Below are 14,872 nucleotides of genomic sequence, written 5' to 3'. Positions count from 1 at the left end.
TTTCAATCCTCATGAAGCCATCAAAATACAGCCTACAAGGGACTTGCATGGTACATAGATCTTGTGGTGCTTCTTGGTTTAAGAATTAGTGAAGTTTCAATTCTTGGTCATCATCATATAACCCCAAACACATATCTGAGAATGAAAAGTAGAGTTTGCAATGTAAGATTCTTCAAGTTTCATGGAGAATTGAAGAAATTCTAGCAATATGAAGCAACAAAAGCAAAATGTAAAGGTAAAAAAAAATCAGAAGGTACAGTTCAACAGTCTGAGCATGTTTGGGGGGTAAATGCATGAGTGAAAGCGAGCACACATGCATACACAGTTATCTTTTAAACGCTCATATGCATTTTTTTTTTCAAGTTTAAACTACCTTGCTGTATTAGAAATGTTTCTATTTTTATGACATAAATATTTCCAAAAATATTTACTTAGAATTATTAAGAAAACAATGCTTGTAACACTGCCTAATATCTTTTTCCATCCACCTTTCAGTGTTCATGAGCGACATAACAGACAAATTCCTTAATTCTGGCCTTCAGCAAAGAATTCTCTTTGGAAGAGAAATGCACAAATGTATTCAGAAGTTCACTTTACAGTAATTAGCTGGAATTTTAAATTATTAATTTAAATTGATTTATAATTTTGAATGTATTGATGTTACCCTAAAATCTAAACTAAAGGAGTAATCTTGCCTGCTTTTGAGACAACAGAAGTTTGTACTTCACCAGATGCAGGATTAAAACCAAAATCAATTCAAAATTAATACGATCATAATACATAATAACCATAATTATTATGTAAACTAACAATGGAGGCTCAGTAAAAAGAATACAAGGCAAAGAACAGAATAGTGCAYGGTGGTTTTATTGATGGCAGCAATAACAATCTGCTTCTTTCATATGTAAAAAGTATTCCGCTTCACATAGCTAAGAACTTTAAGAAAGTCTCTTTTGACGTGTCCCATCTGAATTTCTCCCACTTACACCAGCTTTCTTTTTTTCCAGCCTGTTTCTTGGTAAAAATCAGAAGTTCTTCTAGAAGTCTTCAGCAAGTTGGAGCTGCCAGTGAATTTCTCCTCACTCCGAGAAGATTGCTAAATAAAAAAAAAAGGAACAATAAATAAGCACACAAATTCTGCTCTTTCTGCAACATACGCTTTACTGCATTTCTTTTTCTTCCAAAAGAATAGGTATGTCTCTTAATTTGTACTTGAAGAGATATGAGTTTTCAAAAGAGTAAATCAGAAGGTCGCACTCTAATGCAATAGATATGATTGGTATAATACATGGAAAGAACACTTTTAGGCAATGACTCTTAACAAAAATGTGATTTCTCCATTGGAAAGTACTTCAGGACAGATTTTATAGCAAGTCCRACAAGGAGCAGATTAATTCTGTCACTGAGCAAAGGAAAACCCAAGAAACTAATAATGACGAAGAAATCTCAGGTCCTTTCAAGCTGCTTCAAAAGCAATGGCCCCTCAAAACATGAATTTCTGATTACTTACTCCTTTCCTTCATAYTATCATGACCTTCTAAAGCAGAAAATTTAATCTCAGGAGATGTATTTATTGAAGGTAATTTCTAATTCTTGTATCTTTACTCTCTAGGGGAATATCTTATTTTATATACCCGTTAAAACTAATATTTCACTCATATCCTAAACAATCTACAGTGAGGCCATGGACTCTCAACTCAATACTTTAAATGGGTTCAGTTTTAATGGACTCCACACTAAATTCAGAAAGCAAATCTAGCAGAGGAAAGGTGGTCTCAGCACTACAATAGATTTAGCCTTAAAAAATTGTAATACAGTGTTCTTAAGCAAAATTTCATGTTTTGATGYGAATCAGGGATGACCTTAAATGCCACCTTCTTTAAGTGAAAGGAAGAGGACATTCCGTCTTCAAAATATTCACTATAACACATTGACAGAGAAAAAAAAAATAAGCCCCATTACAAATTCTAGGTTAAAAAAAAGGATTGCTTTGACTGTAACGAGTACAGAAAACTAGCTAAGATTAAGTAAACCTCCCTCCCATATCTCCTATTCAGAATATATCTCTTGCTTCTCAATTTCTGGCCAGACTTTTTTTTTYCTCCTGAAAAAGACCACTGACAAATCGTAAATTTCAAGTTGCTTTACTGACACTATTCACAACCTGCATCTAACCCCTTTATGATATCCTTTGACAAATGATATACGAAGTCGATTTAAATCAGGATCCTGCCAGAATCATCACGCAAGGTGCAAGAAAGAGTACAATCAACAAAGAGTAACAATTTACACTTTAGTAAAGTTATTCCTCATCTGTGAACATGTAGTTCACTCTCCTTGGGACACAGGAGCTACCTATCCATCTCTCTGGATATCTGAATTCTCTCTCCTGTCAGCTAACAAAAGCAAAGTACGCTTTCCTAGGTTTACATTATAAAATTAGAGATATACCAAAATGATCTAAAAACATGAAAAATCTTTCTGACTGTCCTCTACACTGGGCTAATAAAATTATACTTTTTTTGAGCTACCGAGAGTTAGTTTACAACTCAAGGCATAGAGTGTTTTTGCTTGCTTTATAATTAACACTTAATTTTTAATTATCATTTAATATCTAATTATCACTTAATCACATAATATATTAATTATGTTTACTGATGGTGATTGATATACTTAAAATAGAAAATCAAAATAGAGTATTGAAGAGGAAAAAAGAATCAGGAATGAATTGTACTCTTCATACTGCTAGTACTCCCCAAATGAAGGTATTTTAGTATATGACTAAACATGCAAAATCTTTTCTTATTACATGTCAGAAATATCAAAAGCTGTAGAGATGCAGAGCACCCATTCAGTCACAGGAATGGAGGATTACAGCAATGAAAGGAACTAAGAAACGTTTAGCAAAAATAAGCTAGTAAAAAAAAACAGATGCAAGATGAAAATCCATGGTAGATGCTCACAAGATAAGACTTCACAAAACTTTCTTTATTCAGAACAAACTTTGAGGCAACCATTTAAAATAAGATATTTAGAAAAAGATGCACAAGTAGGATGGATGTAATACTTTTGATTAGTGAAAGAATTACAATTGGTTTATCTGATTGGCCTTTTAAAATTTCTAAGTACAAACATCAAGAGATGTATTATTTTAGTGTGACACATAATCCTCTATTACGAGGGGAAGATTAACGAATTATAGTTTCAAGTATATCCTCAAGCTTCAGAGTATGGTGCATATCGTTAGGACCTGTACCTCATCATTCAATGGCAAGGTCACTAAATCATAGATTTCAATAGGARAATTACAAATTTTCCTTTCCATGAAAAAGCAAAATGATAGAAAAAAAAAATTATATACGTGGTTCATTGAAACTAGCATATCAGACCATGAACAGAGGCAGACAATCCAAATGCAGCAGTGACTGCATTCATGTGCTTCAGGGAAGTAGATAGCCCAATGTATGTAGAAAAAGAGAAAAATCATTGCTGCTACAAAGTGTAAAAGTATCAGGAAAAAGATTTCTTATGCACACAAGTCTCTCCATAGTACATAAAAATATAGTTATCTTCCAAGGCATTTTTTTCTCTCTCTTTCCTACTGGTATATGTAGCCTCTTCCTACAGTTAGAAAATCTCAAGGGAAAAAAATGATATCTATGTCTTGTAATCTACAGTGATCCACATCACTAAAAAAAATTCAGGACCAATTGCAAAATGCATCTTCCACACAGATGCCTGCAAAGGGAGCTTTCTAAACTGAGAAGACACAACTATGAACCTATGAACCTACAGTTCTCTATTTGGGCTTATGCCTTACAATTTATAAATAGATTGCCATTACTAAACACAGACATACTGAACACCCTAAACCTTACTGTTTGCTTACTATTACTTTTTTAAAATCAKAAACAATGTTCTTCTGTGAATTGTAAACAGTTTATTTGTTCATATCATGATAACTACAGCAATTTGTTTTTTTTCCAAATATGTTCATTACCTTCAGCTCAATGTTTACAGCTCCTATACCTACCTGCTACTGGCAAAGCTGTGGGAAGCCCTCTCACAAACATCACAAAGAATGAGGAACACTGAAGTATATAACAACTCCAAAATGCTTTTCTTGAAATCTAGACCCATAAATAAAACGTGAGCATCACGTATTTACCTTTTAATTCTTATTAATCAGTTTCTAGCTCTTGGGGGCTGATAAAACTGTTGGGTAGGTCGTGTGGACCGCCTCGGCTGACCGTCACCACCCCTGCGGAACTCCAGGGTTTGTTCATATGTTTCTTCATCCTCCTCCTGCAGGTAAATAGCATTGGTTTAAATTAAGAACAGGCAAAGGAATTATGCATAAGTATATGCACACACACATACATACGCACCCAGACAAACAGGCATGAATGAATGCATGCATGGGAACTGCTACTTCTGTGCTGATGACCACTTAAGAAAAATCAGTGACATAATGGGAACAAGTAGCTCCCTTTTTCCAGCCTGGGAAAGCTAACAGAAACAAAAGTGGCGCATCTCAAACCCCAGCTCCCCAAGACAGTGGCAGAAGCTTTAAAATACTTGCAAGAAAGTATCTGAAGGGGAGCAAAAATTATTTTCCAAGAGTCATACAGGCAACAATCCCAAGAAGCATGGTAACCTACATGACCTGCTASGACAGGAGAAAAATCACCTTTCGGGAGTTGCAGAATGTGTGCAAAACTAAAAGAAATAGGGAATGAAAATGCAAGCAAAAAATCTAACAATATATATCCTAGAAGCACGTCTGAAACAGAAGAAGATACAAATCTGTGACGCTCAAATATTGAAAAAAAGWCTACGAGTAACAGTGGAAAGAACTTTTATTATGGATCTGCTACATGAAGCATAATAAACATAGTCTCTGAATAATGAAAGAAGAGGCAAGTTCCAAGTAATGTAATAGTGCATTTACTCCTGTGCATATTAACATCACAGAGATCAAATTACAAGAATAATTATGAAGAGTTTGTAGAATGTTTTATAAGRAAGATTAAAATACCTAAATATTTAGCTTGGCTGAGAAATACTCAAAGAAAACAACAAAATAAATACCGAAAATGCTTAAGGAAATACTGAAATCATTCACATGATAAAATATTTTAAGGAGATATACATTAAAAATCGGGAATAATTTTTAGAGCACTATATTTTATAACAAAGAAATAGAAAAAAACAGAAGTTTAGTCAGACTGATAAAGGAAATGGTCCTGAGTGTGAGAACACGATTGTCCAGTGGTTTCTTAGGGAAGCAGTTGCAATGGTCTTTACAATCCTAAAATCAGACTCGAGAAGGCAACAGATCTTCTAGTGCAGAAAATAATTAAACATTGGAAACTTAACAGATCTGTTTCCAATTTTCTCCTTTTCAATGCTGATGATAATAATTCCTGCTTTCTGTTTCCCCCAAAAGAATCCAATACTCTCTCATGGAAATAGAGGCCATTAAATTGAACAAAAGATTGGATTTCGAACACATATGATACTAGGTAATAAACTGCAGGTGTTTTGGATAGATAGTGGCAGGTCCTGTTGATTTTAGTCTTGAGTTGATATAATCTGCAATTGCTCACAGGCAGGAGATGCTAACACACAACTTGGTTAGTGAAAATCAGCCAAAGTTTCCAWGTAAATACTAGTTCTGGAGGCAATATGGTGCAAAGAATAACTCAGAGTGCCCTTTCACTCAGAATATAGGAACATACAGAAAYGTATAGGAAGTACACCAAGAACAGCGGAGGATTCATAAAAGCTCATCAACAACTCCAAATCTAGGAGCTCTCTTACAGCCCACTTCCACTTAATGACCAATAAGCGAATCACAGTCATAAAATCCTTCATTTGTAAGAGTCAGAAAGGAAACACAACCCAACTTTCCTCTGCAAAAAGTCCTGTCTTACTCAAGCAACAATGCCAGGTCAAAATCAACCTGAATACTGATCAACAGGCATTTCTAAAATAAGTGTGTGACACTCCTGCTGTTCAGGCTAAGGTCTCAYGCTACGTATAAGACATTCCTGTGGCCAGGTGGACTCCCAGAACCCAGTCCTGGAAGTGCCACATAGGATGACACTCTGCAGTAAGTGCAGAGAAATGAAATTCCATTTCCATTCCAGATTTCCCACACAGTCACATCCGAGTTGATTGCTCCAAATCCTCTAGCCTCACCGTGGCCAGGGTGGAGCTGAGGCCTGTGGCATTCTGCCACAAGGCCAGTCCTGTGTCTCCTTTACTGCATCCAGTGCTATAAAAACCTTCACTGCAAATTTCAGAGATTCTGTTTATCAAAAAGAAAGAAACAAAGTAGCAGGAAATGTTTTCTGATAACACATTAYTGACATAGGATGTTCATACTAATTACAGAAAGAGCAGAAAGGATCATGTAAAAACACGACCTGGAAGAAAAGCTTCAGTTTTTCAGCACTTGGACAACGGCTCCTATTTTATGCCAGTGCTAAAACAAACTCCTGAAACAGGCAAACGATACAGGTTAAACAGAAGCACAGACCTGAAAGAGAAATTCTCTCCAGTAAGGGGAAAACTATCCTTAGGCTGCAACCATCTTCACCTCTGAAGAGAGTCTGGACTCTCTGTGTCATAGCATAATAAATGTACAGAATAGCAATGCACATGGCAGCACCTTCCTGTGGGAGGATCAGTCAGTGCTCACTAAGGGTTTACATATTCACAAACCTCAAGCGTTTATTTTTTTAAGAAGTCAAAATTGTAAAAGGTACTAACAAATGGTCTTAGAACTCAAGTTTTAAAGCGGGAGTGATTAGAGATTCTAGATTGGTTTCTACCTCTGTTTTTTTTTGAACGCTGAGAGTACTTACATCATTAACCCAGAATCTGAGGTGATAAAATTTAAGCATATGAACATGTCAGCTTAATGTAGCGGTATCCAATTAACATCTGTGAAGATGTTTGAACTTGGATAATTATAAATATTATCAAAATGAGGAAAAGCACTGTCAAGCCAAAAGTCCYGTTTGGATTTGCCTTTTCAGCTCAGTTTCTCAGTACCACAGAACTGCTCTCTACGTAAATGGTACGTTTAAATTAAAGGCAATGGGTCTGTCTTTAAAATACCCAAACAACCCCCCAGCCAACATGCAGGTATTTGTGTTTTGCAATCCTGTGAGCCCTAACACTATCTGCAAAATCATCAAATGTTGTCACCTTTCCACTCATCAACTTTTTAGAATTTACACTGTGACTTTCACAGGTCTAGTCCAATTTAGTATCTCCTATCACAGACAAGAAAACCTATAAAAACTATCATCTAAATTTTCAAAGCTAATGAGGTGGTTTAACAGTGGAAATGCCTCCCACTCTTTGAATTATACTTCAAGCAGCTTGAACAGTTGAAGAAAAATATTATTTGCCAAAGAATAAACTATAAATGTAATTACATCACTTCTCTAAACTGCRAAAGCTTCAACATAAAATAAAAAGGATTACTTTCTCTCAAGAATAAAATGTTGCATTTTCATCTGCAAGATATTTGGATTTTTCCTAAACTGGACAACTAATTGACATCTATGCATGACTGAAAGCTTAGTAATGTTTTAAATTTTAAAGCCTATTAATGTTTTCAAAAGACTGTAATGAAACAGACATTTCAATTTCTTCCTGACCTTGACAGTCTTTGCTCAAAAAGATAATAAATKAAATAGGTTACTGCATCACCTTAACAAACGCAGCCTCTTGTTGAGAATTAAGTAGTGTAAACTTCTGCAGCAGAAAGTCTTCCTCAGACCTCACAGAAGCTAATGTTGTTGACCCTTTGAACTTCATCAAACTAAATTAAAATTAGGAATTGTCTTACACGTATTTGTTTTGATGTGTTTGTCATATATGGAGAATGAACATTTGGGATACAGGCATTGAGGCTCAAGCCAAGGATACAGACTCGAGCAGTTTTCTTACAATAGCCAGCAGTGAAATGTGAAAATCAAATTCACTTTTTAGAGCCTTTTGAGTGTAATAAAAATGGACATTGCAATAAATGATAATAAAAATTAGCCACAGAACAGCTTTCAACAGTTATCTACTACTGTATGTGTAGCTGCTCCCCTGCCAAACACACACTGTTACTGATCATTTTTGCTCAAGTTTTTTCCACCTTCATGTCAAACATCCTGTCATCTGCTTCTCCGGTCTAATGCTTTTATCTCAAATAGGATCCAATATTCTTCAAAATAATAATTTGCCAAGTCCTATCTTTTTAAGCATAGCTTCTTGTTTTAAAAGTATTTCTCTTTTCTCTCCCACCATTACTTGATCAGTGACTCTCAAGCACCACTGCTWTTCCGCTCTCTTTTATCGCTACCTCATTTTATATCCTGCTTGACTATTTTTCTGGGCTCATCTCCCTTATCTCCCTAACTGTAAAATCCCTCCATTCCATGCTCAAAACTGTCTTCTCTTTTCTAGAACTGCATCCTCTCCATGTAGTCAAAATCTGATATTTTTAATAGTTACTTCTTTGTTTCTCCTATTCTTCTGCCTAAAACTTTTTTCAGTCATCATCTACATTGTTTTCCATTGTAACTTCAGTCACCTAGGTCACCTATTTTGTCATTAACCCTATTTTTCCAGTCTTGCTCCTGCTTTCTGTTTTTCCATTGCTTTTGACTCATTCTAAACTATTCCTTTCCTACCTGTTTMTCACCCAGATTGCATTTCATAAAGCACAAACCTCTGTATATCTGTAGCTCTGTGGCTCTGTAGCCACAAACCTCTGTATCTCCCACCTCCTCTCCTGGGCTATTTCCATTCTCCTTCCGTTACCAAGAGAGGTTTTATACTAGTGAACTACTCCAGAAAAACRTATTTTTGTTATTGCCATCTCTTTGACTTATTGTGCACTATTTACCCAATATCCTGGGAACAGAACTGTGTTTTCTAGTATCTGCACKACGCCCACCTTGGACAACGTTCCCTGCACTTCAGCTACCAACACTTAACACAATTGTGGGAAATATTGAATCCTGACAGGTTGATAGGGAGGGAAAGAAAACAAAAGCAAGCAAAGGAAGGAAATGAATAAGACAATTATTGTAATAACAAGTTAGAATGGCAGTGCATATCTGATTTTTTCAGGTATTTAAAACTGAGATATGAAAAAGCTGAGCTCAGACATGCCCATCATACAGTATTTTTTCTAGACTTCTACGAACTTCCTTCATCAAGAACTAAGTCATCAGCATCAAGTACTTCATCTGTGAATGCCTGGGACTCAAGGACTTGAAATGCCGTATGAAGTACTATCCAYGGAGCACCACAATCCAAATCCTATTCCAAAAGCAGATGATTCTCTTTGAATAAGAATGAATACCAAAAAAAATACATCTTATAAGAAAAAGACAAAAATCTGATTTATAACCAAGTAGTTGTAAAGGCTTAGGGGAAAAAAAAGACTTTATAAATAGGCCATAAAAATTACCATTAAAGGCTTATGAAGATTAATAAAGGCTATTATTTTAATACCCTCCCATGCTGTTGAGATTTCAACTAATCTGGAAATAGAAAGTATATCTGTGGTTTTAACACAAGTATTATATTAATAGGTTTGGATCCAAGAGTGCCCGGGGCCAGAGCTTAGCTGTAGCGTCTCTTATCATTTGCCTGGAAGAGCAGACACTGTCCTGTTAACAGCAGCACAACCTCTAGTAGGTCCACTTGAAAAAAAAATGTATGCATAACTATGTAAACCAAGATATACTCTGATATGCAGGCTCAGAATAATAGTCTATTAGTTGCTAACCTCATTTACTATCACTAGGCAGCATTTTTTTTACAGAAGTAAGCACATAGAAGGCACTAATGCAAATTCCTACCCCAGTAAAGGGATATTTAAATGCTGTTTAAGTCATCACTTCAAAAAAAGCTCAACCACAGACAATTATTCTTAGCTCTTCTGGGTTTCCCATGAAGAGTATCACTGCCGTTCCCAAATATTTTAGACAGTTTTAAGCCTTTCACAGCACATTTAGGGAAAAAAAGGAAAAAAACAAAACAAAACACAAAACAACAAGCATACTATACTTTTAGACTAAGAATGGATGCACATTTTTTTTGAATTTCAACCTTTATTCAAAATTTGGCAATAAAAATCTACTCTTACTACTGATATCTTTGTTCCATATCAGAAGCCACCCATGAAGTTAACAAGCATAGACACAGGACTTTATGCACACTCAGTGTCATTCGCTGGGCTCACATAACCTGAATGTGAAGAGCTGGCACCACCACTGTACTTTACGAGCAGATCTTGGTGAATGAACAAGGAATACCAGTCCACTCTACCTACCAATATATCAAAAATTCAATTGATTTYACAACTGTGGAATGCAGCTACAATGCCAACAGTTAAAAAGATATTAACAAAACTAAATACAATTCAAAATAAAGATCTTTATTTGCAAAGCTTTCTCAATAAATTCCAATTGCAAGGCTTCTTTTAGACCATTCAAATAAATGTTTGGAAACTTTCACATAGGTGCAGTTCCTGAGGTGAGTGCTTGTTTGGAGTCAGACCCACAGTGCCTGGAACAACTTCCTGCTGAACCTCTGAGAAAAAGATRCATTCAGAGAGTGATCCAAATGCAGGAAGTCTGAGGCTAGACTCACCTGAGGCTAGAGATCACAGTACTCACATCTATTATAGATTTCATTATTGCTTGTATAATTCAGGCTTACAGTGCAAGGAACGGGTGGTGCCAGTGAAGAGCAGGATAGAAGTTATGTTACACATACAAACTCTTACTGTGGCATGTTCTGTTCGGGTATATTTARGATGCTGCATATTGTAGCTTAGCAGCTCCCTAGATTACTAGCTACAAATAAGTGGCCTCTTTCCTTTGCTGCTGAGGGGCAGATGGTTCTGCTCCCATCCCTGTGCTACAGCACTAAAACTTGTTCATGGKCAGTGAGCTCTTGCAACAAGATAGGGCAGTTTTCTGTGGGCTGGTCAGGGGGGAGCACCAGGGCCTGGGTGAGGAGGGCCCTGAGGCGGAGCGCATGGCCAGGAAACACGGGGCAAAAGCAGCCCRAGACATTTCTATTCCCAAAATGGAAAATAAACGGCTGCTTTATCAGTTAAAGCTTCACTCACGGCATGAAAAACTTGCTGGATTCACTTGAAAGAGCATTTCCTTCCTTGCAAAATTAACTTCTCTGTCATGTGCATTTCGACTCCGTCTCCTCGTCCTGATTCCTGCCTGTTTCACGCTGCCTGCTATTTCAGCAACAGGCACCTCCTGCTGCTAGCACCCCAAGTGGGCTCCCGCTTTTCTAGTTCAATTCTTTTCCTAAGCCTCCCTTTTTCTGCATAGTCAGCCACGGCTGATCTCATAGAGTACTCAAAGCTTTGATTTTTTYCATTTTTTAAAGCAGACTATAAACTAAAGTAAAAGTAGGCTATAAGATTCTTCCGCTGCTTAAAAAAAAAATAGTCATCCCACAGACTAAAACCATACTGAAAAAAATAAAATTTAATCTTTAAAATTGCAGTATATTACACAATATACAGGAAGCTAAAATGAGAGACATCGAAGAGGAGGATAACTATTTTTGTTATTTAAAAGGTGTATTTACCTGAATTTATTTATTTCCCAGAAATTCAGTTACATATCCCATGCTTGAAAGAAAATATGTTGGCTAAAGTGCCTATAATTTTTCCTTAAACTTTTTCCTTCAAGTTTATTTGAACACTTACAAAAAATTTGAACCATTACAAAAAATACTTTTTACTCCTTAATAAAAAAATAAGTTTTAAGGTATATTAACTTACAGTAAAATTAGGGTATAATCTTAAAATATTACAAGCAGAAACATCACKAATGTAAATACTTTTCAGGGCTCTAAACTCTAGCAAAGTACTAGCTTTGTAGGAAGAATGTTTTCTGAAGTGTCTATCACAGAATAATTCAGCATATTTATTCTCGATCAATTTTCTTTGCAAATTGCGCATATTATTTAAAATAGCAGTTTCTTACAGTAATCTTCCCATGCCTTTCTCTAATTTGGATATACACAGATTTTTTTTCATTGCACACAACATGTCTACATTAGATTGGGCCTAAAAATTACATATTCATACCGATTTCTGAGATAAGATGTGAGTAAGAGGGACAACTGTGATTCAGGGTTATCCTGACAGACTGGTGTAGTGTCGACCCYCCACTGCTGTCTCGTCACTGTGTACTGAAGTGCAGCACTGTCAGTTGTGAGGAAAACAGCCAAGCTTTACACAATTTCTAACAAATCTACAGTTACAACTTCTARCAGGTCCTTTCGGGACAATATTTATTCTGAGCATGATTATTTTGGGGMGGCAAGAAACCCTAAATGACCAATTGACAGAAGACTTGGAGATTCTTCAGGAAGATCAAGAAATGCCAGATAGATGGATAGACGAAGAGGAAAAATCATTCTGAAATGTGAGATGGCTAAAAGCAACATGGCACTCTCCTTGGAATCACATTTTTGCCCCGTGGCAAATAAAAATAAATGTAAAAATCTTCATGTGAAAGTCATCCCTGAGACACAATCACTCCCTGATGCAAGTTGTCACAATGTTCTCAATACAGAGAAATCATGAACTTTAAGTCTCATATAAAAATAAAATTATTCATACTGTATTCCAAAACCATAGGTTATGTTGACTTCTTAACATAAAAGTAATGCTAGCTTCGATTCACAAAAGCTTCTTCATACTGACCAGTATAAATATAGAACTGTAAATATTAATAGTCTTATATTCAATAGTATCTAAGAGAAAAATTGAAACACTGAACTGAGATCTAAAGAAAAGCACATTAATCCACCGGACAAATTTTTCTTAATTTAGCAAGAAGAAAACCACAAACTGGAAATGGAGATACTTTTTCAACAAAATACTTTACAAACCTAAAGATATGGAATCAGTAACAGCAACCACYATAAGCAGGAGTTATGACAATAAACGTGCCAGTTTTTAAAATCAGGTGTGCAGTAAGGGCTGATCTCTCCCCGGGACATTAACACACACCTTCCATACTCCATTTTAGCAAGTAATCAGAAAATTGTGCAGACAGAAAACTAGATGTGAGGAAAGCACTAAGTAATAGCATAAGGAATCAATCATCTATGCTTTGCTGCTAGGGAAGAAGCTAAACATCAACAGCTAAATAAAAGGAGGAGATCAGGGAGTGTGGTGATATTGCAGGTGAAGGAACTGCATGCATACGCACTTGGCTGTCCTCAAATTTGGCATAGAAAACCCCAATATCAACAGCAAATTGAAGTTCATATACACAGTAAGTGTGTATATCATCATATTTATGAATACCTAACTGCACAAAACCCACAAATCTCAGAGTTAAAACATGGCAAAAAAAAACCCAGAGATGCATGCAAGAATTTTAAACACTCAAAAATGTCCCACATGCTAAATTTAAAAAAAGTTCTRAAAAGCCCTAGAGGTGAAACTATCAATGCAATGATTGGAAACCACACTCCTCTCTCCTCCAAACATCTTAGTTTGAAAGTCAGTAGCCCTCTATTATATAAATGCTGAACATTTAAATTTAAAAGTAAAGCATGTGGGTTTTCACTTATTTCTAAATTACTTTTCCACCAGTATTGGAAATAGGAATAAGCAGGCTATGTCATCCTGCAARTTCTATGACAGGATTAGGACTAGAGGAAATGGCTTCAAACTGAAGCATCAAAAGTTCCACAGGAACTTAAGGAAGCATTTCTTCACTGTGAGGGTGACAAAGCACTGGAACAGGCTGCCCAGAGAGGTTGTRGAGTCTCCTTCTTTGGAGATCTTTAAAACCCGCTTGGATGCAGCCCTGTGCCACGTGCTCTAGGTGACCCTGCGTGAGCAGGGGGGTTGGACTCGATGACCTCTGAGGTCCCTTCCAACCTTCGGCATTCTATGATTCTATGATTCTATGATTCTATGATTCTATGATCAAATACTACAGCGGACAAAACACTCTCTTTGTCAACGTTATCCATTCCCAAACTGCTGCTGGGCAGCAGAAAGTCCTAAGCTCTGCTCTGGAGTGCGTGGGCCTTGCCTGTGTGTCATCAGTCACCAGGTTAGGACCAGATCTACCAACTTCTCAGTTTGCACAAGCAGCAAAGCCCTGCGTGATGACAACCCCGAAGCACCAGCGTTTACTCACGTGCGGAGCACCGCCCTTCCCTCCTTGGTGAAGCTCGCCCACCGCTACGGTGCAAGGAAGTCCTTTTTTCCAGGCCTAGACATGGATCTTTGCTCAGCAGCTGCCCCTCCTTTCCCTGGTGGGGAACTTGCCATGTGAGACCAAGGTTTCTGGCACTGGGAGCTCAGCCCCTCACCTAGGTCAACGATAATGGAGCTTGGGGCCTATGAGGCCATTTGTGATGGCGGCCACCACCATGGCCTCCAGCGGCAGCCTGGGCTTGCGCAGCAGCGACGCTCAGGCCCGGGGATCACTGGCAACATACTGAAATAAAGAGGCCAGTGAGAGAAACGAGTAAAACCCCCTCGCTGCTAGGGAGAGGAGACATTGGGTGCATGGGGAAAAGCAGCAAGAGCGGGATGGGCCTTGAGGGACAGGAAGAATGGAAGCCCCTTCAGATCTGCATCCAAGTTCTTGCAAAATGTCACAGTTGGCCACAGTACTCAAGCAGGTTCATCATCAGTGTCCTCSAGAGAGGAAACAACCTGAGGGAGGCCCCATCAGGAAAGGAGCAAACGTTACTGCGAYAGCGAAACGTTCCTGCTCTCGTTCTCTCCTACACGCCACGTGGCCCATGGCCATGTGCTACAAGAGCAAAGATAGAGTAGGGA

At 37.3% G+C, this 14,872-nt stretch overlaps 1 protein-coding gene across 2 annotated transcripts in view; it reads right to left on the bottom strand.

The window, feature by feature from the left end:
* Window positions 1-837: 837 nt before the first annotated feature.
* The window catches only part of TDRD3 (tudor domain containing 3), a 98,712-nt gene continuing 84,677 nt past the window's right edge, over window positions 838-14,872 (bottom strand). For both annotated transcript variants that reach the window (XM_026034314.1, XM_026034316.1), the window contains exons 13-14: window positions 4,169-4,305; window positions 838-1,096 (exon numbers count right to left, since the gene is read on the bottom strand). In XM_026034314.1, the coding sequence (XP_025890099.1) occupies window positions 4,186-4,305 (120 nt within the window). In that variant the 3' untranslated portion in view covers window positions 838-1,096; window positions 4,169-4,185. The remainder of the gene's footprint in view (window positions 1,097-4,168; window positions 4,306-14,872) is intronic.

Source organism: Nothoprocta perdicaria, unplaced genomic scaffold (assembly GCF_003342845.1).
Source record: "Nothoprocta perdicaria isolate Ctin4 unplaced genomic scaffold, notPer1 scaffold_142, whole genome shotgun sequence".
Lineage (NCBI taxonomy): Eukaryota > Metazoa > Chordata > Aves > Tinamiformes > Tinamidae > Nothoprocta > Nothoprocta perdicaria.
The sequence above is the reverse complement of the archived record's forward strand: the minus strand, read 5'-3'. Positions and strand labels throughout refer to the sequence as shown.